The sequence below is a fragment of the Prionailurus viverrinus genome, chromosome D3 (genome assembly GCF_022837055.1).
Source record: "Prionailurus viverrinus isolate Anna chromosome D3, UM_Priviv_1.0, whole genome shotgun sequence".
Classification (NCBI taxonomy): domain Eukaryota; kingdom Metazoa; phylum Chordata; class Mammalia; order Carnivora; family Felidae; genus Prionailurus; species Prionailurus viverrinus.
The window spans coordinates 29,634,167-29,658,084 of NC_062572.1; the positions used below are offsets into that span (position 1 = coordinate 29,634,167).

The 23,918-nt window shown below is 42.0% G+C and overlaps 1 protein-coding gene and 1 pseudogene across 5 annotated transcripts in view; one reads left to right on the top strand and one right to left on the bottom strand.

Annotated features, from left to right (window-relative positions):
• The window catches only part of LOC125149073 (protein HIRA), a 93,488-nt gene extending 72,088 nt beyond the window's left edge, over positions 1-21,400 (top strand). For 4 of the 5 annotated variants that reach the window (XM_047827663.1, XM_047827664.1, XM_047827665.1 and 1 more), the window contains 4 exons: positions 318-423; positions 2,310-2,432; positions 2,935-3,098; positions 20,555-21,400. In XM_047827663.1, coding sequence (XP_047683619.1) covers positions 318-423; positions 2,310-2,432; positions 2,935-3,098; positions 20,555-21,009 — 848 coding nt within the window. In that variant the 3' untranslated portion in view covers positions 21,010-21,400. Of the gene's footprint in view, positions 1-317; positions 424-2,309; positions 2,433-2,934; positions 3,099-5,219; positions 5,309-20,554 lie in introns of all 5 variants that reach the window. The other variant, XM_047827666.1, reaches the window with a different exon arrangement.
• On the bottom strand, positions 11,212-11,863 carry LOC125149079 (60S ribosomal protein L17-like; annotated as a pseudogene).
• Positions 21,401-23,918: the final 2,518 nt, after the last annotated feature.

The following is a 23,918-nucleotide window of genomic DNA, read 5'->3' on the forward strand; positions in this document are numbered from 1 at the left end:
AGGGATGCCAGGGTTAGGCAGCTTCAGTTCCTGACATGAACCAGGCTCTGGGCCCAGCCTGAGGCATTCAGTGTTGGAGAAGATGCATTCTCTCCCAGGGCACATTTGAATGGGTCTCTGAGAGGTGACAAATAGCCTAGTGGGTGGCAGTGAGACCAACATGCACAGAAGAGCAGCAGCTGCCTAGTTGCTGAGTCAGTGTGAAGGCACGTGTTGCTGGGACAATGGGAGCCGTGGTTTACGTTTCTCCTTAGGTCATATGCAGGCACCTGCTGATCAGAGCACACCCAGAACCCATTCTTGTACTGTCTCCCTAGGAAGTGACATGACAGTGTCACAGATCTTGCTGACACAGCATGGAATCCCAGTGATGAACCTGTCCGATGGGAAGGCATACTGCTTTAATCCATCACTTTCTACATGGTAAGTAAGCCAGCCCCTAGCCCTGCCCTTCTGGGAGAGTGTCCGTCTGAGCTGGAACAGACTTCTGGTCCTGGCAGTCAGGCCTTCCTGGCCTGGCTTCTCTTCACAGTAAAGCCCTGTGGTTCGGGCAACAGTGGCAGCCCTGCTGGGCTCTATCTGCTTTATACAAGGAAAGAGAGAGCTTGAACCCACCAATAATGCCCCACTGTCCCTGGGCAGGGGTGCTTTCCTTCTGCATTATTCTCTGAGGTCACTTTGGAATGGGCATTTGAAAATTAAAAATTTTTGTAAATTAAGAAAATTGGTTGTCAATACACATGTCCAGCCTGGCATCCTTAGCATTGTCAGCATAGGTGAGTGGGCTTCACAACAACATTGCCACCACTCATCAATTTTTGTAGCTTAGCAAGAGCCAAGTAGCGCTTCCGCTGACTTTGTGAATTAGTAAGTTTGCACCATCACTCGCCATGTGTCATGGTCTGTCTTTCCTCAGCCCATTTTGGAGTTTAGAGCTCTTTTCTGTATTTGTCAAATCTGTATTCCTCCAAGATCTTAATCGAGACATGTGAAGCCTATACATTGTGTACCAGCCACTCTTTTCTTCTGCCTGCACCTTTGGTCCTTCATACCCAAGCCAGCTATCTGTCCTCCAGCCCTTGTCTGTCAAGAGTTGCCAGGCACAAGTTTATCCTGCCACTGAGATTTCTTTCTTGAGTTAAAAACAAAAACAAAAAAAAAACCAGGTCCCTGGCTAGCTCAGTTGGTAGAGCATGTGATCTTGAGGTTGTAAGTTCGAGCCCCACATTAGGTATAGAGATTACTTAATAAAATATTTTTGGGGGCACCTGGGTGGCTCAGTCAGTTGAGCATCCGACTTCGGCTCAGGTCATGATCTCACAGTTCGTGGGTTCGAGCCCTCTTGGGCTCTGTGCTGACAGCTCAGAGCCTGGAGCCTGCTTCAGATTTTGTGTTTCCCTCTCTCTCTGCCCCTCCTTGGCTCGCACTCTCTCTCTCTCAAAAATAAACAAACATTTTAAAAAAATTTTTTGATAAATAAATAAAAATAAAATATTAAAAAAAAAAACCTCCCCATTCATAGCTCTTCCAAGTTACAAACCCTTGTATATTATATGTGATTACTGTAATTATGGAAATAGGCTGTTTCTTTAAGAAGAGAAATGTTGGCTCTGTATTTTGGAAACATTTTTACAAAGGCACCCAACTTTTTTTAATTTTTTTTTAATGTTTATTTTTGAAACAGAGACAGAGTATGAGCGGGGGAGGGGCAGAGAGCGAGGGAGACACAGAATCCGAAGCAGGCTCCAGGCTCTGAGCTGTCACCACAGAGCCCAATGTGGGGCTCGAACCCGTGAACTCTGAGATCATGATTTGAGCCGAAGTCAGACACTTAACTGACTGAGCCACCCAGGCGCCCCAGCACCCAACTATTTTAAAAGTGTGGGTAGAATGTTTTCTTAACAAAAATGTGAAAGGTCCTGAGAAGCTGATTGCTTGTGATGCTGTAGAAGCTCAGGAAGGCTATGGCCTGGCATTCCTGGAAGCTTCCAAGGACTAGGCCAGGTGGGCCCCAGGCAGACAGGCATCCGATGCACACTTCACACACAGGCCTCTGTCCTCAAGTGCTGAGACCATGGAGCTCAAGTGGTCCCAGCAAGAGCCCTGTTGGTGACCTTCACCATCATCAGTTTTGCCTCATAATGAAACCTGTCCATGAGTACTCTATGGAGAGAATGCAGTGACACTCAGCCTCTGCTGGTGCTCTGACCACAGGTCATGTGGTGCTTGCTCCTTGGTGGCCTCACTGCCAGCCTTTCTGGTGGACCTCTTGGTTTTCCTGACCTCTGCTCCTACTGTTGCCTCCCCAGGAACCTGGTTTCTGACAAGCAGGACTCCCTGGCCCAGTGTGCAGACTTCAGGAGCAGCCTGCCTCCCCAGGACGCCATGTTGTGCTCCGGACCTTTAGCCATAGTCCAGGGCCGTGCCTCCACGTAGGTGACCCAATTTGCTGGGGGAGGTGGCTGGGTCACACAAGCACAGTCCCACCCAGGCCTGCGCTCTGACTGCCCATCTCCTTTGCCTGGCTACTGCTTAAAACAGGCAGGCTCGAAGGTGCCAAGGATCGTGGGCCCATATTAGGTAATAACACACAGTGCTGGGTCACAAGCCCTGTCACTTCAGAGCACAGATGGTGGTCTGAGTTGCTATGTGTCACGGACATGATGATGGGCAGTATTTTGAAGGGCAGTGGGGGAATGGGCTGCTGGCCTGTCACCTCAGGGGCCTTGATAGGAGTTACAGGGTGGGATACACCCAGGATGCTAGACAGACCGGGAGGCCTGTGACTGGAACCTGGGGATGCTTTGGCCAGTGTGGAGTCTGACACCTGCCTCTTTACTGGCTCCTCACTGGTGTCCAAGGACACAAGGTGGCAGCCTCCTGCCCCATGCAGTGCCCACTGCCTCATGATGCTTGCTCTGCCAATCTCTACAGTTCAGGAAGACAGGCAGCCCGACTCTTCTCCGTGCCTCATGTAGTGCAGCAGGAGACCACCCTGGCCTACCTGGAGAATCAGGTTGCAGCAGCACTCACCCTGCAGTCCAGCCATGAGTACCGCCATTGGCTACTCCTCTACGCTCGGTACCTTGTGAATGAAGGTGAGGTTTCTGGTGGTCCCTCCATCTTCCTGGGTCTGGCTCAATTTCTATCCCAACATGATCTTCCAGAAAGCCCATGAATCAAGGCAGAGATGCAGTGGCCTAGGACTGTCTGCACTCTCCTTCCTCCCAGTCTCCTATGGTTACCCCCAGAGGCCCTGGACTCCAACTGCCCCATCAGCAAGATGGCCCTCAGCCCCCATCTCTTAGCCTGAGCTGTAGTCAAAGCAGCTCAGCAGGCATCCAACCCTATTATAGACTCTGAGACCCTGAATTGGGTAGGCCCTGAGGACCAGGAGGACTGGCAGTAGGAGGGGGTGGGGGCACAGTATGCTTGAACAGACATGCTCCAGAGGAGCAGAAGGCTCAGACTCTTGCCTTCCCTCATACCCTGGAGCTTCAGTGGTAGCTGGTCACCCCAGAGGGGGGCTTCTTCTGGCAGTATCCATTGAGCCTGCATCTCTCTTCCTCCAAGCCCCTCCTACCCTGGAAGGGCCTGCCTGATGTCCAGCACCTCTCCATGCCTTCTAGCCCAGCTTTCCCTGCCAGCACTTCTGATCTCTCCCACCACCCCCTCTTCCCTTTTCGGTCAGCAGAAAGCTCGGTGTGTTGGAAGAGGTGGACATCCTGTTGTCAGGGCGCCCTGCAATAAATAGACTTTCATCTCTCTGCTAGGCAAGTGTGGGGTTGTTTCTTACCACCTTCCTCCCACTTGAGCTTGTCCTCCAGGGTTGTGGCTTGGGAACTAGCACTCCCAAAACTCCCTGCGTGACCACACAGCTCCAGGCCTGGTCACAGAACTGCCTTCCCCACACCTCTCCTGGCCTTCTTGGTTTTGGTTTGCTTTTGACCTCACCCTCCCTATTTTGTTTATAATTTAAAGTACAGAAAAGAGAAAAAAAAAAAAAACGTGCCGAACCCCTACAGGTGTCACTTCCAGAGCTCACATGTCACATTGCCTCTGATGACATAATTGTGTGTATATATAAACCTCTGATGACAACAAATATGGCTGACCAACTCAAAGTCCTTCCCAGCAGACTCCAATGATGAGTTTAATTTGCCTCTTCCCGCCCAGTCTGCATGGTTGCCCAGCCTGTGTGGTCACTGAGTCTTCTAAATACTGAATCTTCCCAAGCCCACACCTTTGCTGGGGTGCTCCTGTCACATCTGAGCCTCATACCCCAATCCCCTGGGGAGACCTGTCCTCTGGCTCCTCTAATTTACTTCATCCTGGGTGTTGATCAGGACTCATCCTGACACCCTGAACAAAGTCACTGCCTCCTCTGGGTCCTGCACCTACTTGTGGGATCACTTCTGCTTGCTTCTCTTTCTCCATCTTTCACACATCTGTTCCTGCGTCCAATAACACAAGTCACCTCTGTTCTATTTCTTGCTTCCTTGACTATAAAAGGACTAAAATTTTAAAGGGAGACCCCTTTCACTTCTAAAATTCCTCAGATTCCAGCATCACCCTCTTATTCTCCACCCTTATCTTTGGGCAATTTCATCATACCCTATGGCTTCAGCTGCCACCAGTGCTAACAGGCCCCCAGATTCTGCCACCAGCATTTGTGGCACTCCACATGGCTGTGCCATAACCTGTGAGTTGATGGGCCGGTGACTGCTTCTCCTATCTCCTCTGTTCCATCACCACCTCACTCTAAATTCATACCCTTGCTATCTCTTACTTCCCTAAGGTGCCTCCTGACCCTGCTGATCTCCTCTCACTGTCAACATGTCTTGTCTGAAACAAATCTGACCAGCCCACTCCCCTCCTTCCACAATTCCCACATTTTCCCATCACCCTGGGGAGTTTGTCCCAGAGCTGGCCACATCTCATTTTTCCCATGGGCCCAGCACATAGAGGGGCTGCTGTATATGCTATCAAGGGAGTGGGTTCATGAGTGAGTCTGTCATTATGGGTGTCAGTGCCCCAAACTGAGAGTCGTTCAGGAGGCTTTTTGCCCAAAGCAGCCAATAAAATAAACATTTGTTCAATCTATTTTGATATACACAACAACTTAGCATATTCTTGATTTTTTATTTCTTTTTGTAATGTGTTCCTATTTCTGTTTTGTTTTGTTGTTTTTTTTTTGTTTTGTTTTTTCCCGTAATTAGGGTTTGAATACCGACTCCGAGAAATATGCAAGGACTTACTGGGTCCGGTTCACTACTCCACTGGAAGCCAGTGGGAGTCAACGGTAGTGGTAGGTGCTGCTTTCATTCTTGCCACAAGAATTCTGTCTTAAAAAGTGAAGGTAGAGATGAAAAATAAGTCAAAGTGCTTTGAAATTCTTCCCCATTAGACTTCTTCAGCACACCGCCTTGGACCCCAGCATCAGTGAGAGGCTGAGATGTCAGTACTGCACTTGTGGGCAGGAGCTGGGTCTTTGGCATCAGGGGCCTAGAGAGTGCTCGGCCACGCGTGCACGTGTGCTGAGGAAAGCTGCCTGCCAGGGGCTGTGGGTTTGTTCAGTAGAGAAGATGAAAGATCTTTCCCTGCTTTCCTGGAGCTCCCAGTCTGGTAGCGAGGCAGACAGAAGCAAGTAAGCAATTCCATCAACAAGATAGTTTTAGACCATGGATTATGCTAAGAAGGAAATAAGCAGAGCAATAAGCCGAAGGTGCCTGGGAATGAGCAGCCAGGGAGGACCCAGAAGGGGACTTTTAGGATGAAACCCAGGGATAAAAATGAGCCAGCTCTGCTGAGACCTGGGAGTCTCCTGGTAAAAGTGATAGTGAATGCAAAGAGGGCGTGGTACATGGGGGCCACTGTGACTGGAGTATAGTAGCCAAAGGAGAGGGTGGTGTGAGATTAGGTGAGACAGATGAACAGGAAGGAGATCATTGAGACCTTGTGAGGAGCTGGAGCTGTTGGAGGAGTTTGTGCAGCGGTGACATGAAGTGACCCAGATCAGTCAGCAGGAGTGATATGAACTGATGTAGCAAAGCAGTAAGAGCTTGTTTTTTGCAGCAGTCTTGCAATAGGTGAAGGTGACTTGGATTGGCACAATGGCCATGGAGAGAGGAAAGGAGAAAGATTCAAGTTGTATTTTGGAGGCAGATCCAACCAGACTTGGTGGGTGGATGGGTGGATATGGAATAGATTAAGAGAGAATAATGAGTATGCATACAGTTGCCTCCAGAATTTTTGGCTTGCACACACGGCTGCTAATTCATTGAAAGGAACAGGTTGGTGAGGGATGGGAGTTGTAGATATAAGTTAGCTCCCCAGCTTCTTCTTTAGTCACTGAGCAAATACTGATGGAGCACCCGCTGTGGCCAGGCATGGGACAGTGAGCAGTGAACAAAGCTGACAGGCCCCACCTTCATAGGTCTACATTCTTGTGCAGAGAAGCAGATTCTAAACAACTGAGCAAGTACATGTATTGTGATGGGTGGGGGTGGTGCTATGGACAAACATAAAAAGGACAAGGGGATACTTTCAGGATGCTATTTTATATTGGGTAATCAAGGAAGCCTTAACTAACTGAGCAGAGAGACCAGAAAAGGTGAGGGGCAGAGCCCCACAGATAACTGGAGGAAGAACATCCAGGCAGAGGGAACAGCAAGTTCAGAGGCCCTGAGGTGGCAGGGCTTGCAATGTGGAAGGAATAGCTGAGCAGAATAGCAATGGGAGGGTGAAAAGGGCTGTAGTCAGAAAGGTTGGAGGGTCAAACCTCATAGGTTCTATAGGCCATGGTGTGTGCTTGGCCTGTGTGTTTTATTTGATTTTTATTTTGTTGTAATAGATCTTAATTTGGTCAGTTAATAGAATCCTACCTTCAAAGTCCCAATTCCCCTTACACCTTTGAAGGTATGGTGCCACAGTTTTAACATCCACTGTTGTTGCTAAAAATCACTGCTGAAAATCTGATTTCCATTGCTTTGTAAGTTCTTTTGGGATCCTCTCTTATTGTTCTGAAGTTTTACAAAGCCCATAGTCTGTTTCTTTCATTCATACTGTGGATTTTTCTTGGTTCTCTTCTTCAGTTATATCTTCCTTTCCATTTTCCCCATCATCAGAGAGATGTAATGTCCTCTCTTTTTAAAATCTTCTGTATAATTTTTTTGTAGTTTCAGTTTTCTCCCCAGATTTTCAATTTAGTCTTTTATCTGCTTGAGCATAGTAAGTTTAGTTGTTTTAAAGTTGTATGTCTGATAATTCTGGTATCAGGAACCCTTGTGGATCTGTTTCTCTTGTCTATAGATGTGTCTGTGCTTTCTCATTTATATTCCTGTTTCCTTACACATTTGATTATTTTTAACTGTCTGCTGGACATGTTATTTGAAAAATTATTTGTAGGAATGATATGAGGACTTAGGTAATGTTTCTTTATTTCATGGAGTACTTTTATTTGCTGCTGCCAGTTCTTGAGGCATCAGTACTGCAGGGTCCCCTCAACCCAGTTCAGGGATTTAGGGTTTCTGGGCTGTCTTGGAATTCAAAGCCAGATACTCATTTGTGCAGGGTCTGGTTTACTTCCAGTTTACCCTTATTCTAGGGTACATCCCCTTGGGGTGGCAGCAGAAGGTGGGGGATGACTTACCAGGAACTCCCACTTTTCATTTTGGCCCCTGCTTTGATCCCCCTATGCCCTCAAGTCTGGCAGAAGCTTGCTCAGCCTCTTTCTCATCAATAAATGTTCCTAAGGCAAAGGTGTCATTCTCTGGCCTTCTACCTTCTCCACATGCCAGCTTAATCCTTTGTCACTAGCACATTAGCTGTCTGAATTCTGTTTCTGTTTGTGTAGCTAGGTCCCCAACGGGACGGGTTCTGAATTATCAGTAAGAGTAAAGCTGTTTCTTTACCACTCACCACCTCCGGAGCACCCTGACAGGACATCTTCTTAGGTGAGAGATAGGCTGGCACATGTCTGACCAACCCTTCTCTGGGCCAAGTTGTAGAGGTTCACTCTGTGATCCAGCAGCCACTCTGGGAGCCTTAGCCTAGGATGTCAGCTGGAGCTCTACTATGTAGCAGTTTTCTGTCTCAGCCTCAGGGTGAGCATGCTAGGCCAATATGGTGCAGATGGAAGGGGGCACAAGCAGGCCACCAATTATTAGCCATGTGCTCTTTTCTCCCACTCCTTCCTGCTGCTTGTTCGTGCCAGCTCCAAGCAGGATACCTCATTGGAGCTTTGTCTAGGAGAGCCTGAGCTCTCTTCACAGGAGGGAAGGTGTAGTCTTACCTGCTTTTTACCTTCTGTAAATTACCTAATATAGCTGGTCTGCTCATGGTCCCTGGTATCCATAACAAATGCTTTCAGCTGCAGGTAAATGATACTCCTTCTAATGGTGCTGAAATCTTTTTTTTTTTTCCTCTCTCTCTAAGTCATCTGGAGGTAGGTGGTACCCCTATATCTCTGTGATTCTCCTGGCCTTTACCTCATGGTCACAGGTAGCTTTCATACCCAAGTTCAAGGAAAGAGGATAGTAGGAAGCCAGTACTAGCAACATCAGAAAAGGAAAAGCTACCTGGCACAAAAACAGACACATAGACCAATGGGATAGAATAGAAACCCCAGAACTAGACCCACAAACGTATGGCCAACTAATCTTTGACAAAGCAGGAAAGAACATCCAATGGAAAAAAGACAGCCTCTTTAACAAATGGTGCTGGGAGAACTGGACAGCAACATGCAGAAGGTTGAAACTAGACCACTTTCTCACACCATTCACAAAAATAAACTCAAAATGGATAAAGGACCTGAATGTGAGAGAGGAAACCATCCAAACCCTAGAGGAGAAAGCAGGAAAAGACCTCTCTGACTTCAGCCGTAGCAATCTCTTACTCGACACATCCCCAAAGGCAAGGGAATTAAAAGCAAAAATGAACTACTGGGACCTTATGAAGATAAAAAGCTTCTGCACAGCAAAGGAAACAACCAACAAAACGAAAAGGCAACCAACGGAATGGGAAAAGATATTTGCAAATGACATGTCGGACAAAGGGCTAGTATCCAAAATCTATAAAGAGCTCACCAAACTCCACACCCGAAAAACAAATAACCCAGTGAAGAAATGGGCAGAAAACATGAATAGACACTTCTCTCAAGAAGACATCCGGATGGCCAACAGGCACATGAAAAGATGTTCAACGTCGCTCCTTATCAGGGAAATACAAATCAAAACCACACTCAGATATCACCTCACGCCAGTCAGAGTGGCCAAAATGAACAAATCAGGAGACTATAGATGCTGGCGAGGATGTGGAGAAACGGGAACCCTCTTGCACTGTTGGTGGGAATGCAAACTGGTGCAGCCACTCTGGAAAACAGTGTGGAGGTTCCTCAGAAAATTAAAAATAGACCTACCCTATGACCCAGCAATAGCACTGCTAGGAATTTACCCAAGGAATACGGGAGTACTGATGCACAGGGGCACTTGTACCCCAATGTTTATAGCAGCACTCAACAATAGCCAAATTGTGGAAAGAGCCTAAATGTCCATCAACTGATGAATGGATAAAGAAATTGTGGTTTATATACACAATGGAGTACTACAGGGCAATGAGAAAGAACAAAATATGGCCCTTTGTAGCAACGTGGATGGAACTGGAGAGTGTGATGCTAAGTGAAATAAGCCATACAGAGAAAGACAGATACCATATGTGTTCACTCTTAGTGGATCCTGAGAAACTTGACAGAAACCCATGGGGGAGGGGAAGGAAAAAAAAAAAAAGAGGTTAGAGTGGGAGAGAGCCAAAGCATAAGAGACTCTTAAAAACTGAGAACAAACTGAGGGTTGATGTGGGGTGGGAGGGAGGGGAGGGTGGGGGGGTGGGTATTGAGGACGGCACCTTTTGGGATGAGCACTGGGTGTTGTATGGAAACCAATTTGACAATAAATTTCATATATTGAAAGAAAAAGAAAGAAAGAAAGAAAAAGAAAGAGGGAGGGAGGGAGGAAGGAAGGAAGGAAGAAAGAAAGAAAAGAAAGAAAGAAAGAGAAAGAAAGAAGGAAAGAAAGAAGGAAGAAAGGAAGGAAGAAAGAAAGAAAGAAAGAAAGAAAAAGAAAGGAAAGAAAGAAAGAAAAAGAAAGAAAGAAAGGGAGGGAGGGAGGAAGGAAGGAAGGAAGGAAGAAAGAAAAAGAAAGAAAGAAGGAAAGAAGGAAGGAAGGAAGAAAGAAAGGAAGAAAGAAAGAAAGGAAGGAAGGAAGGAAGGAAGAAAGAAAGAAAAAGGAAGGAAGGAAGGAAGGAAGAAAGAAAAAGAAAGAAAGAAAGAAAGAAAGAAAGAAAGAAAGAAAGAAAGAAAGAAAGAAAGAAAAGGAAAAGCTACCCAGAAGTTAGTCCATGCTTCACAGGCAACCAGCAAATCACTTGAGCACACTCGTTTCAAGGGAGTCTAGGGAAGTGAGCAATTAACGAGTATGTAGAAGAGGTCTTAAAGCAGGCATAGAAATAGCCAACTCCTGACCTCAGCACTATGCTGAATTTATTCTTTTTAAAAAAACAAAACTGCTTTGTAGTCTCTTTATCGAGATACTGAGGGCAGGTTTGAATATGAACACTGTACTCTTGTTGAGTTTCTTTGTGAGCACTTTTATGGTAAGAATTGATCCTTAAAATGGAACTGGTTCTCAAGGTAGCTGGGAAAATGGAGCGGTGGATGGAAGGTGGACTGAAAACCAGCAGTGCTGACTCAGCAGCCAGCCCTCCCAAGAGGCTCATTAGAAAGCATCATTTAATATATTTAAGAGCCACTTATACTCCCTTTCTTTGAACTATCTGTTGAAATACTTTGTTGCCATGTGTTCTTACTGGGTTTGTAGGAGCTCTTTATATACTGGGAAATTACTCTTTGTGATATGAGCTACCAGTTTGCTTCCGGAGACCCCAAAGGTCCAGGCTCTTTCCCTCAAAGATCATTGTTCAGTGTCGAAGGGTTGGACCAGTCTTCGTGGTGGGACCTGTGACAATGGCCAGAGAGGTAGTAATGAGCTGTGTCCCACGCTGCTGCCTTTAACAGTAGAGAGACATACTGAGAGCCCAGAGTGGGAGGTGGTACTTGGTGGCAGTTGGTATTGACATAAGCCTTCAGGCCAGAGGGGAGATCCTCTTGCAGCTTGCCCCTGGTGCCGCAGGCAGGCCGTACGTTCTGCTTTGTTTATGCAGTTTACTTCATCCCCTTTTATCTTTTTTTAATTAAAATTTTCAGGTTTTTAGTTTAAAATTTTATTTTGGCTGGTAATATAGTCACATAGTTCAAAAATTAAAAGGTACAATAGTTTTGAAATAAGCTTTGTTGTTTTGGTGGGGTTGTTTTTTGGTTTTTGTTCTACTTGTACTTGCATTTATTTTATGTGGAATTTACTCCCAGGCCATAAATTTTTGTTCAGTTTCTTCTGGGGTATCTTTTTCTTCCGTGCAGCCTCCTCTTCTGGTTTAGGAACAATCTCCTTTTCAATAAAGATCGGCTCAGTGTGGCAGGAAGAGCTCATATATGGGTCAGTCCAAACATGACCTCTGTAAGTTCTGTGCTGTATCTTGGGGTTTTGTTCACCTGAATGTGCTGCTCAATGACCAGAGAATCTACATCCAAACCCTTAAGTTCAGCATTACTCTTAGCATTTTTAAGCATGTGTAGTAAAAATTGAGCGCTCTGTTTGAGCCTCTGATTCTGTGTCCAGCCCCACTCTTTGGCCTGGGCATACCTACCAACTCCACCATTGTAGTAACAGAATGGCACACATTGCTTCTATAAAGTGACAGTCTTCAGATACTTGGTGACTTTTCAGATATGCATACCCTTGATGCTTGTGCAGGTTCACATGCATTCATAAAGTGAACACAAAGCTTTGAACCTCTTGATTTGCATGATTTTGTAGGACTTTCTGGGTCAAGTGAATAGTGACCATTTGCAGAGATCACCCCAGACCACTTCTAGGAAGAGCAAAAATAAGTCTTGAAGTCAGAAACTAAAGGCTTCTCTACCTTTTGTCTTCTTTTTCAAAATTCTTACGGCTATTCAGGGTCCCTTGAGATTCCATATGAATTTTAAGATGAATTATTCTATTTCTGTGAAAAACACCATTAAGATTTTGATACGGAGTGCATTAAATCTATAGATTGTTTTTGGTGTTACTGACATCTTAATATTAAATCTTCCAATCCATGAACAGAGGATGTCTTTCCGTTTACCTTTAATTTCTTTCAGCAATATTTTATAGTTTTCAGTGTACTAGTCTTTTACCTCTTTGGTCAAGTTTATTTCTAAGTATTTTATTCCTCAGAGACTATTGTAAATGGAATTGTTTTCTTAGTTTCATTTTCAGAATGTTTGTTGTTGGTGTACAAAAATGTAACTGATTTTTGTGTAATTTCTTATTGTGCAAATTTGCTGAATTCACTTATTCTAACAGGTTTTTTTTATAGAGCCTTGGGGTTTTCTACATATAAGATGATGTTGTCTACAAACAAGAAAGATTCGTTTCTTCCTTTCCAATTTGGATGCCTTTTATTTCATTTTCTCTCCTCATTGCTCTAGTTAGAACTTCCAGTACTCTGGTAAAAGCTAGGATTCTTGCCTTGTTCCTGACTTTGGAGCAAAAGCTTTCAGTCTTTTAACATTGAGTGTGATGTTTTCTTATATGGCCTTTATTATACTGAGGTGGACTACTTCTGTTACTAGTCTTTGGAGTGTTTTTGCAAAGAGAGAGTGTTGAACTTTGTCAAAAAAATTTTTGCATCAATTGAAGATTGTTAATAATTCTTTAAATGTTTGGTGAAATTCACCAACGAAGCCATTTGGGCAGTCATTGGGTCTTTTTTTGTTGAGAGATTTGTGATTACTGATTCAATATCCTTGCTAGTTATAGATCTGTTCAGATTTTCTATTTCTTCATGATTCAGTCTTGGTAGGCTATGTGTTTCTAGGAATTTGTCCATATTGTCTAGGTTGTCCAGTTTGTTGGTGTACAATTGTTTGTGTAAAATTGTTTATTTATAATGTTTACTTTTATTGCATCAGTTGTAATGCCCCTGTTTCATTTCTGATTGTGATTCAAGTCTTCTCTCTTTTTTTTTTTCTTAATCCATCTAGGCAAAAGTTTATCAATTTTGATGATCTTTTCAAATAATATGTTTCGATTTCATCATTTTCTCTATTTTTCTATTCTCCATTTTATTTTCACTTGTGTGATTTTCTTGCTTCTGCTTGATTTGGGTTAGGTTGCTTTTATTTTTCTAGTTTCAAAGATGGAAGGTTATGTTACTGATTTGAGGTCTTTGTATATTCTTAAAGCTATGAATTTCTGCTAATGACTGCTTTTGCTGCATCCTGTCATTCTTGGTATATTGTTTTCATTTTCATTTGTCTCAGATATTCTCTAATTTCCCTTGTGATTTCTTCTTTGAGTCATTGGTTAACAATATGTTGTCTCATATTTGCAGATTGTCCAGTTTTCCATTAGCTTTTGATTTCTGGTTTCATTCCATTAATTGGAAAAGATACTTCTATGATTTCAGTCTTTTTAAACCTATTGATATTTGTTTGTGACCTAACATGTGGTCTTTCCTGGAGAATGTTCAGTGTGCACCTGAGAAAAATGTATCCTGTTGTTGGGTGTGATGTTCTATATATGTATGTAAGGTACAATTGGTCTATATTGTTTTTTAGGTCTTTGTATTCCTTATTGATCCTCTCTCTGGTTGTTCTGTCCATTATTGAGAATGGGATATTCAAGTGTCCTACAGTTATTGTAGAACTATATATTTTTCCTTTCAACTCGATGTTTTCTTCATATATTTAGGAGCTCTGATGTTTGGTGCATATGTTTATAATTGTTACATCTGCTTTGGGAAATTGACCCTTTTATCATTATACAATGGCTCTTGTATACTTTATGAGAGACAGAGAGACACGTATACATACATTATACTTTTGTCTCTTGTAATAGTTTTTGAAATAATATCTATTTTGCATGAAACTAGTATAGCCATCTCTTCTGTATTTTGGTTACTATTTCCATGAACTGTCTTTCTCTGTCCTTTCATATTCAACCTATGTGTGCCCTTAGATCTAAAGTGAGTTCCTTGTAGGTAGCATATGGTTGGATCCTGGTTTCTTACCCATTTTTTTAATTGGGGAGTTTAATCCATTTACACTTAAAGTAATTCCTGACAGATAAAGACTTAATATTGTCATTTTGTTACTTATTTTCTGTATGTTTTATAGCTTTTTATCCCTCATTCCCTCCTTTACTATTTTACTTTGCATTTAGTTAATTTTTTTAGTGACATGTTTTGATTCTCTCCTCTTTTCATTTTGTATATATTCTATAGATATTTTCTTTTTGATAACCATAGGGAAAACAAAAACATTCTAAAGTTCTAACAGTCTATTTTAAACTAATAACAGTTTAATTTCACTTGTATACAAAAACATTGCCTACTCCTTTACAGTTCCACTCCATCCACTTTGTTATTGAAGGCACAAATTATATCTTTTTATATTCTATAACCTTTAACATAGATTTATAATTTCTTATGCTTTTGTCTTTTAAATCTTATAAAAGAATAAAAAATGGAATTACCAAACAAATGTACACAATATGGGTTTTTATATTTGTCCTTGTTTTCACCTTTACCAGAGAACTTTATATTTTATTGTCTAGCATCCTTTTATTTCAACTTGAAGGACTCCCTTTAGCATTTCTTATAGGGTAGTTCTAATCATAATGAATCCATCAGTTTATTTATCTGGGAATGTGTTCATTTCTTTCTTGTTTTTGAAGGATAGTTTTGCTGGATATGGTATTCTCAGATATCAGTTTTTCTCTGGCCTTTAGTGTTCCTGCTGAGAAATCACTGATTGTCTTATTGAGGATGCTTTTTACATAATGAGCCACTTTTCTTCTTTCAAGATTATCTCTTTGTCTTTGACTTCACATAATTTGATTAAAATGTGTCACAGTATGAGTTCATTTGGGATTTTCCTACACGGAGTATTTGTTGAGCTTGGATTTGCAAATCCGTGTCTTTCTTCAAACCTGGGAACGTTTCAGCCATTATTTCTCCAAATAAGTTGTCTTCCCCTTTCTCTCTCTGTTATTCTTCTGGGACTTACATAATGCATGTATTGGTCTGCTTGATGGTGTCCTATAAGTCTCTTATGCTGTTTTCTCTTTTCTTCATTCTATTTTCTTTTTGCTGTTCAGATTCAATAATTTTAAATAACTTGAATTCAAGTTTATTTATTCTTTCTTCTGTCTATTCAAGTCTACTGTTGAACCCCTCTAGTGAATTTTTCTATTTAGCTACTATGTTTTTAAGCTCCAGAATTTGGTTTGGTTCTTTTTTATAATTTCTGTCTCTTTGTTAATATTCTCATTCTGTTCACATATCATTTTCCTAATATGTCTGTTCATGTTCTCTTTGAGAATATTTAAGACAATAGTTTTAAAGTCTTTGTCACATAAGTTCCAAGCCTGTGTTTCCTTAGGGTCAGTTTCTGGAGGTTTATTTTGTTATTTTGAATGGGCCATGTTTCTTTGTTTCTTTGATTTTTTTTTTTTTTTTTTTCCAACATTTATTTATTTTTGGGACAGAGAGAGACAGAGCATGAACGGGGGAGGGGCAGAGAGAGAGGGAGACACAGAATCGGAAACAGGCTCCAGGCTCCGAGCCATCAGCCCAGAGCCTGACGCGGGGCTCGAACTCACGGACCACGAGATCGTGACCTGGCTGAAGTCGGACGCTTAACCGACTGCGCCACCCAGGCGCCCCTCTTTGTTTCTTTGAATGCCCTGTCATCATTTGCTGAATATTGGGCATTTGAAAAAAAAAGGCCACCTTTCCAGTCTTTGCAGACTGGCTCCCCTACTCAGCTGGTCATGAAGGCTCTTGGTCCTCCAGCCTTTTCTGGGGATGCCTTTTTCCCAGGTCTTTGCTTGTGCTTTTCTTCCATTTCCCCATTTACGTAGCTGCTTTTAAGTGTTTCACTTTCCCTAGAAATCTCACTCCTGCTTCTTTTCATAACCTTAGATGTTCTGTTGTATTCTACTCATCGTATCCTTCCCATAGGCATCCACAGGTCCACAGTTCCCCTACAGCTCTCAGTCACCACTTTGCCCACCACTGCCCTTTTGCAGCCTCCATCATGATATCTAAACTATGCCGTTGTTCCCATCAGCACTCTCTGTTCATTTAGGTTTTCTTTAATGGCTTTCAATACAGTTTTATAACTTTCAGCACATAGGCCATCCATGTCTTTTGTTAGATTTATTCTTAGATGTTTTATAATTGTGGCTATTCTAAACAGTATATTGTCCTATTTATGTTTTCTAATTATTCATTGCTGCTGTATATATATATAAATGCATTTGGTTTTGGTATTTTAGTCACCAAACATCTTTCTACACGTTTTTGTTATGTTTATTATTATTATTATTATTATTATTAATTTATCAGTAGTTTTGTGTTTTCTGTGTAGAGTAAGCAGCCAAATCATCTTAAATAGTTGTTTTATTTCCTGTTTTCCAATTCTTGTGCCTTTTTTCTGTAATATTAAAACCTATTAAATTAATAAGCTTTCTAAGATTAAATTATCCTCAATTTCTTGGATAAACAATAACTTGGTCATAGTATCTTTTCATTCACTGTTAGAACTAATTGCTAATAATTTATTAGAGATTTGTACACCTGATTTCATGGGTGAAATTGGCCTGGGATCTTTCATTCTCATTTTATTTTTGTCTGGTTTTAGAATCAAGGTTATTTTGTCTCATAGAATGTATTGGAGGTAGTTCCTCTTTTTTTGTTCTTTGAGTTTATATAAATTTGGAAAAATCGGTTCCTTGGAAATTTCTTAAACATCAGTTTACAAAACTAGTATACCTGTTATTTTCCTTGTGGTAAGATTTAACTCCTATTTTCTATTTATTTTTGAATTGATTTAGATAAATTATATTTTCCTAGGAATTAGTCCATTTTCTCTAAATGTTCAGTTTTGTTGGCATAAAGTTGTTGATCAATAAATGATCAGACAAATGACTTGTCTTTATTCATCTTTTCTATCAAAAGTTTTTAATTTCATTGATTTCAATTCTTTATTATCTCATTTTATTTTTAAAAATGTTTTTTCTTGGGGTTCCTGGGTCGCTCTGTCGGTTAAACATCCAACTTTGGATCAGGTCATGATCTCACAGTTCGCAAATTTGAGCACCACATCAGGCTATGTGCTGTCAGCACAGAACCCACTTCAGATCATCTATCCCCCTCTCTCTCTGCTTATCTGTCTCTCTCCAAAATAAAATAAATAAGTTTTTTTGATGTCTTTTTTTCTTTCTTTTCTTATTTTATTTTATTTTATTTTATTTTATTTTATTTTATTTTATTTTAGTGTGTGTGTGTGTGTGTGTGTTGTTTTTTTGTTGTTTTTGTTTTTCTGATACCTAAGTTGGACTCGGGTAATTGGTTGTCATTTTTGTATGTACTCTGATAGATGTTTTATGTTTTTAAGTATCCTTATAAGAGCCCCTCTTCTGTTGCATTTCACCATTTTCGCAGTATATAGTGTTTTTATTGCCATTCACTTGTAAGTCATTTTTAGTTTCAATTAACAATTTCATTAATTAACTTAATTGATTAATTAGATTCATGAGTTCTATTTGTGTCTTAGTTAGAGAACATGAGCTATATCAGGGGTTGGCAAATTTCTTCTGTCAGGGACCAGAGAGTAAACATGTCAGGGTTTGCAAATTCATGCGGTCTCTGTACAACTGCTTGACTCTGCTGTTGTAACATGGTATATAAACAAAAGGACGGTGTGGCTGCATTTTGATAAAATTATTTACAAAAACATATAGTAGGCTGTATTCGACCATGCCAATCTGCAGTCTACATGATGCCTATTTTTTGAGGTTTACTTTTAGAGCAATTTTTTGTATTTCTATGTGTGCCAAAGAACATGTATTTTCATTTTGTATATGTCCGTTAAGTCTTATTTACTAAATGTTCAGTTCAGATTACCTGAATCTGCAGCTTTTTCCCTTTCTGACCCATCACTAGTTGGTTTTGTATTAAAATCTCCCTGAGAGTGGTTTTGTCCCTCTCTTTGACTTTCTCTTTCCTCAGCAACTTTTTGTCATGAAGTCCTCTTTGGTAATTGTAAAATACTGGCTCTCTTTTTACTCTTTACTAACGTATCTCTCTCCAACTTTTAACCCTTCTGCATCCATGTTTATATGTTTCTTACTAACATTGGATGGCTGGCTTTTATTTTATCTAATCTGACAAGCTTTTTTTTTTTTTTTCCCCTCATTGCTAAGCTCAAACCATTTACATTTTTTGTTTTCTTGGTTTTCTTAAGGCTAATATAAACTTTAGCCATAGTTGATCACATTTCTTTTCATGTCTCTTAGCATTGTCTGGATTTATCTTCTCTTACTTCAAGTATTTCCTCCAAAACATTTTCACAGTGGGTCTTTTTTGTGGCAAACCTTTTGAGGTCTTATAAGCCTAAGAATACTTTTCATTATACCCTTTAATATGAATACTTATTTGGGTAAAAAAGTTTAGGTTATGAGGTTTTTCCCCAGTATATTATAAATACTACTTTATTGTGTATCTTGGTATCTCTCCTTTTGTAGGTAATATGCTCTTGTTTTTTAGAAACTTTCAGAATGTTTCTGTCTTTGATATCCTCAAATTCTGTATATTTTATCCTAACATGTCTAGATACCAGCTTTTCCATATCTTTTTTTCCCCCAGTTTTGTGAAAAATGTTGTTGGTATTTTAATAGGGATTGCATTAAATCTGTAGATTGCTTTGGGTGATCTGGACATTTTTACAATATTGGTCCTTCCAATCTATGAACATGAAATATCTTTCCATTTATTTGTGTCTTCAGTTTCTTTTATCAATGTTTTACAGTTTTTGTGGAGTACAAGTCTTCCTAGGTATTTTATTGTTCTTGGTGCAGTTGTAAAGGGGATTGTTTCCTTATTTTCTATTCTGCTACTTCGTTATTAGTGTGAAGAAATGTAAGATTTCTATATATTAACTTTTTGCTGTGATTTTACTAAACTCATTTATCAGTTTTAGTTTTTTGGTGGAGTCTTTAGGGTTTTCTACATATAATATAATATATTACAATAGTGTAATATATTATAATGGTATAGTATAATAGTGTCATGCAATCTGCAAATGGTGAAAGTTTTACTTCTTACCAATTTAGATGCCTATTTCTTTTTCTTATCTGACTGCTGTGGCTAGGACTTACAGTACTATGTTGAATAAAAGTAGAGAGAGTGGACACCTTTGTCTTATTACTGATCTTAGAGGAAAAGCTCTGTTTTTCACCACTGAAATATGTTAGTTGTGTGGTTTTCATATATGACCTTTATTATGTTTCCATATCTTACATGATCAGCATTCATGGAGGCTTTCAACCTAAGGCCATTTGATTTTATTATATGAAATGCACCTGTATTATTTCCTTAAATATTTCCTACTCTCTTCTTTCTCTCTTCTGGGACCCATTATGTAGATATTGCGCCCATTTGCTGCCTCCTTCTGCCTTTACTTTTCCCATACAATTTCTCCTCCTCCCCTCTCTTGCCTCTCTCCTCAAGCATGATCTGTGGTCTTCCATCTGACTCTACTCTGACTTGGTCTTCAGCAGTGTCTGTTCTCCCGCAAATCCCATCTCCTTCAATGACTATGTTGCTCATACTTAATATCTACACTTGGTTCTTTTCTATAATTCCTTGTCTTGTTACCATGCTTATCTTAACATCTTGGGCCTTCCTTCACTTCCAATGGTCAGTGTTGTTGGTTGGTGGTTTTTTTCTTTGCAGCAGATGTGCTCCTCAGGGTTCTGTGCAGTGGAGACCCCTCCTCACAGTACATGTTGCAGGAGAACCCAGGCAGACCATGGTGCCAGTGCACCCAGGCATGAAAGATTCCTGGCAAAGCCCAAGGGCAGAGGCCCCAGGATTATAAAACCAAGGCCAGCCACTGCCTCCCAGGTGCCTCTTCTCCCTTGAATTTGACCTCAGTCCCCTAGAGAAAATCCACATGAGGGAACAGCCATTCCTGGATGGCTATCCACCTGTCCCTCTACCCTAATATCCTACTTCTGTCCTGGTCTGGAAGGCCAAGCTACCATGGCCACTAATCAGTACAGTTCAAGGCCAGTGGTGATTATGCCAGCAAACTTAGGGGACACAGAGGAGCAGAACCTACCCTGGTTTTCTTTGCTGTATCCTTGCACTATGTCCTTTCCCTACTCCCTGCCACTCCATCCCACATGCCCCAGCTCACGCTTTTGGCTTGCCTAGGACTTGCCAGCATGTAGAGAAATTGCTCTCATCCATCTGTAGTTGCTCCAGGGGGTCTCTGGGGGTCAGATGGGCAGACAAAATTTCTCTGCCAGGCCAGGGAAGCCCCCCCATCTTTCAGGTCTCCTCACTGACACTTGAATTTAACTGTCACTCTTTGTGTCCACAGGGTCTCCGGAAGAGGGAGCTGTTGAAGGAGCTACTGCCAGTCATTGGGCAGAATCTCCGCTTTCAGCGCCTCTTCACCGAGTGTCAGGAGCAGCTCGATATCCTGAGGGACAAGTAGCCTGCCTAGGCCTCCCCTGGCTACAGCAAGGGCAGGGCCACACTCTCGCCGCTGACAACACAGAGGACCACCTCTCACCTCGTCAGGCTACAGAAGGACGAGGAGACACTGGCAAGAGGTGGGCTGTCCCGTGCCAGCACCAGCCCAGCTTCCTGGGCAGACTTCCCCTATTTCCTGGGCCTGTTGCTCCCTCAGAAGGGGGAACCTCTGCCAGCCATTCATCCCTCCCTCCAGGACCCCTGTGCAGAGCTGGGGCTGGGGCCCTGCCCTGCTGCCCTGGGGTCAGTGAGGCACTCCCAGGCCTGCCGTCTCCAGCACGGTCCCAAGGTGGACGCTAGTCCCTGCCACTGCAGGCACCGTGCTGCTTCAGCTATGACGAATGAGCCATTTGTGAAAGAGAGAGAACCCCGAAATGTTAGTGTATTATGCGGTCAGTAGACTGACCCTGAGACCTATGTAAAAGGAAAGCCTATTCCAACACGGACTATTTTTGTACTAGAATTTGCTAACTTGTAATATGGAATTTTCCTTTTGGCCAATAATCAGGATTTCCCTATAAGTCACTTGGACATTGGTCACTTGTAGGAAATTTAAACTCTAATTATGACAGCTACATTGAAAAATAATTGTACTGAAATTAACTTGTCTATCTTCATTTGGTTTTAATTTTTAAATGTTTGTAAAAAGAGACTGTTTTTTGGGGGAACGGGGCAGAGGGGTGGGCGATTTCTTTTGTAAGTGTAAAATAAATGAACACGCATTGGATACCAAATCATCCTGGCTTCCCCTGCCTTTTCCTTCTAACTTCCACCTTCCCCTGAAATGGGCAATAATGGAACATCAGAACCAGAAAGGATTTTTGATGTCATCTATTGGCCCCAGCCTCTCTGTGCAGAAATTCTTTCCCACTGTGGAGGTCACTTCTTTGAAGGATCTGAGGCTGAGCTGGGGGTAACCGATAGGCCACCTCACATAAGTCTCTTCCCAAGCCATGCCTCAAAGTTCTTCTGGTGGTGGGGCCCCTTGGTCTCTGATCATACTGGCAACCAAGAGCTACAGCTGACTTGCCAATTTCATGGAAGGAAATCAGTAAGTACAGGCTTGAGTTTTCTGAAGAATTACCTGAAAGCTGGGATTTTCTTAGAAAGTGGTCCAGAGGCTGACCCACAGGAGAGGAAATAGCTAGAATCACGGAAACCTCAAGTGTGGTAAGGACTGAGCACCTTTACCTCTGTGTTATGCACCTCACTGTTGCCTCCCTGCCAGCTGTGTGGGATCTCAAGTCTGGAAACAGAGACCTGGATTCGGAATTAGAAGGCCTGGGTGACTTTGGCCACTGATAACCCTCTCTGGATGCTTCCTTACTTAGTGTCCATCTTACTGCCTTCTCATTCATGTCAAGTGGCTGGATGAGACACCAGCATACATGCATGCCTGACCAAGCCAGCGTACAGAGTGCATGTGGGTATGAATACCCCAAAAGCCAGGCTACAAGTATGAGCCCTTCTTTAAGGAATGAGGAACCAGAGATGCTATGTGGGTCAGTCAACTCCCCAGACAACTCTGCAGCAAAGCATTAAGAAATTTTTGGAGCCACAGAATGCACATGGCCTCAGGACTGACAGGCTTGCTGAAGTCCAAACCAGCAAAACTCTGGGCCTTGCTTTTCAGCTGTCAAATGGTGATGAGGTTAAGAAAACCTGCATGGTTGTAAGGACTAACTGGGATCACGTAGTTAAAGTCCTGACACTTAACAAATACCTCCTTGAAGAAAATTTTGACAATCAGTGTTTTAACACTCTTATTTGGAGAGGAGAAGTTAAGCAGAAAGATGTCAGAGACTTCTACTTCCAGCCAAGATGGAGTAACAGAAACCAAATCGACCGTCCTGCCTGAACCAACCAAAAAAGCCAGTCAACATACATGAAACGATGATCTCAAGACACTGAATGTCAGAAAGCAAGGGACAGTAATCCTGGGAAATAGGAAAAACAAACAAATTGAGCCCTATGACTGCTCCAGTTTACTACCCAGAGAGAGAGTTTCCAGTCTGCAGCAAAGGTAGGGTAACCTGAGGAAACCAGCAGACCTACCTGAGTTGAAGAAATAAAGCCTAGAGCCCAGGGAGACCAAGGCAGCTAGAGTTCACAGGACATAACACCAGAAAGGAGAAAACTCCGTAGAGAGAGAACCCTGGAACTCAGCAGAGGAAGCCCTACCCTATCCGTGCATATTGAACTGAGCACTGATCAGTGTGTGCAAATGAGGAAATAGCCAAGGCTAGGCAAAAAACCACCTGAACAGATTAGAGTGAAAATTGCCTAGGTTTTACTCAGGGTTAAGAACAGCACTTGTTCCTACGAACCAGACTAGAAAAACATAACTCACAGGCTTGGTTGAGGTAGAGTACTTAGGAAGTATTGCCTCAATATTGAAGAATAATTAGAACAGTGCTCCGGATTCATCTAAGAAAAAAGCAAGACCCAAAAGGATCAAATTGTCCAGCTAATTAATTACATTGCAAAGCAAAGTTCAAGAGGATTTATAACAATACTAAAGTATGCAACATCCAACAAAGTAGAGTTTACAATGTCTGGCATCCAAACAAAGACTACCAGGCACACAAAGAAGCAGGGACACGATCCAAAATGAATTATAGCATTATCCATTATGATCAAAAAATTAAGTGCAAACATAACAAGAAAGTCACAAGCTTCTAAAGATGAAATAGATTAGACATCGCAAAAGATTTGTGAATGTAAAGCCATAGCAATAAAAATGTTCCAAGACAGAAAAAGTCCGTAAGAGGAAAGAAAAAAATAGTATTAATAAGCCATGGGACAGCATCAAGTGGCTCAGTATACAAGTAATTGAAGTCCTCAAAGTACATGATAGAAAAGTGAGTGACAGAAAAAAATATTTGGAGAAATAATGGCCAAAAATTTGCCCTATCCTTATCCTTTGTACTCTTCCTGGTGACCCCTGTGCCACTGTCCCTTTTCTCCTCACACCTACCCCTAATGCCTGATGACCTCCCTACTCCATCTACTGATGCCCCACACCTTCCCACTACCTCTGCCCACAGACCTTGTTTGTAAGCAGAACACTGTGGGCCTGTATTGTCCAAGCCTAGGACTCCTTGCCTCTCAAAATTCTGACCTGATCATATTGGGCACCTCCCAACTTTAGCCTCCAGATCACATGGGAGGAGTCAGAGCATTTTACAAATTAGGTTGGTGCAGTAAGA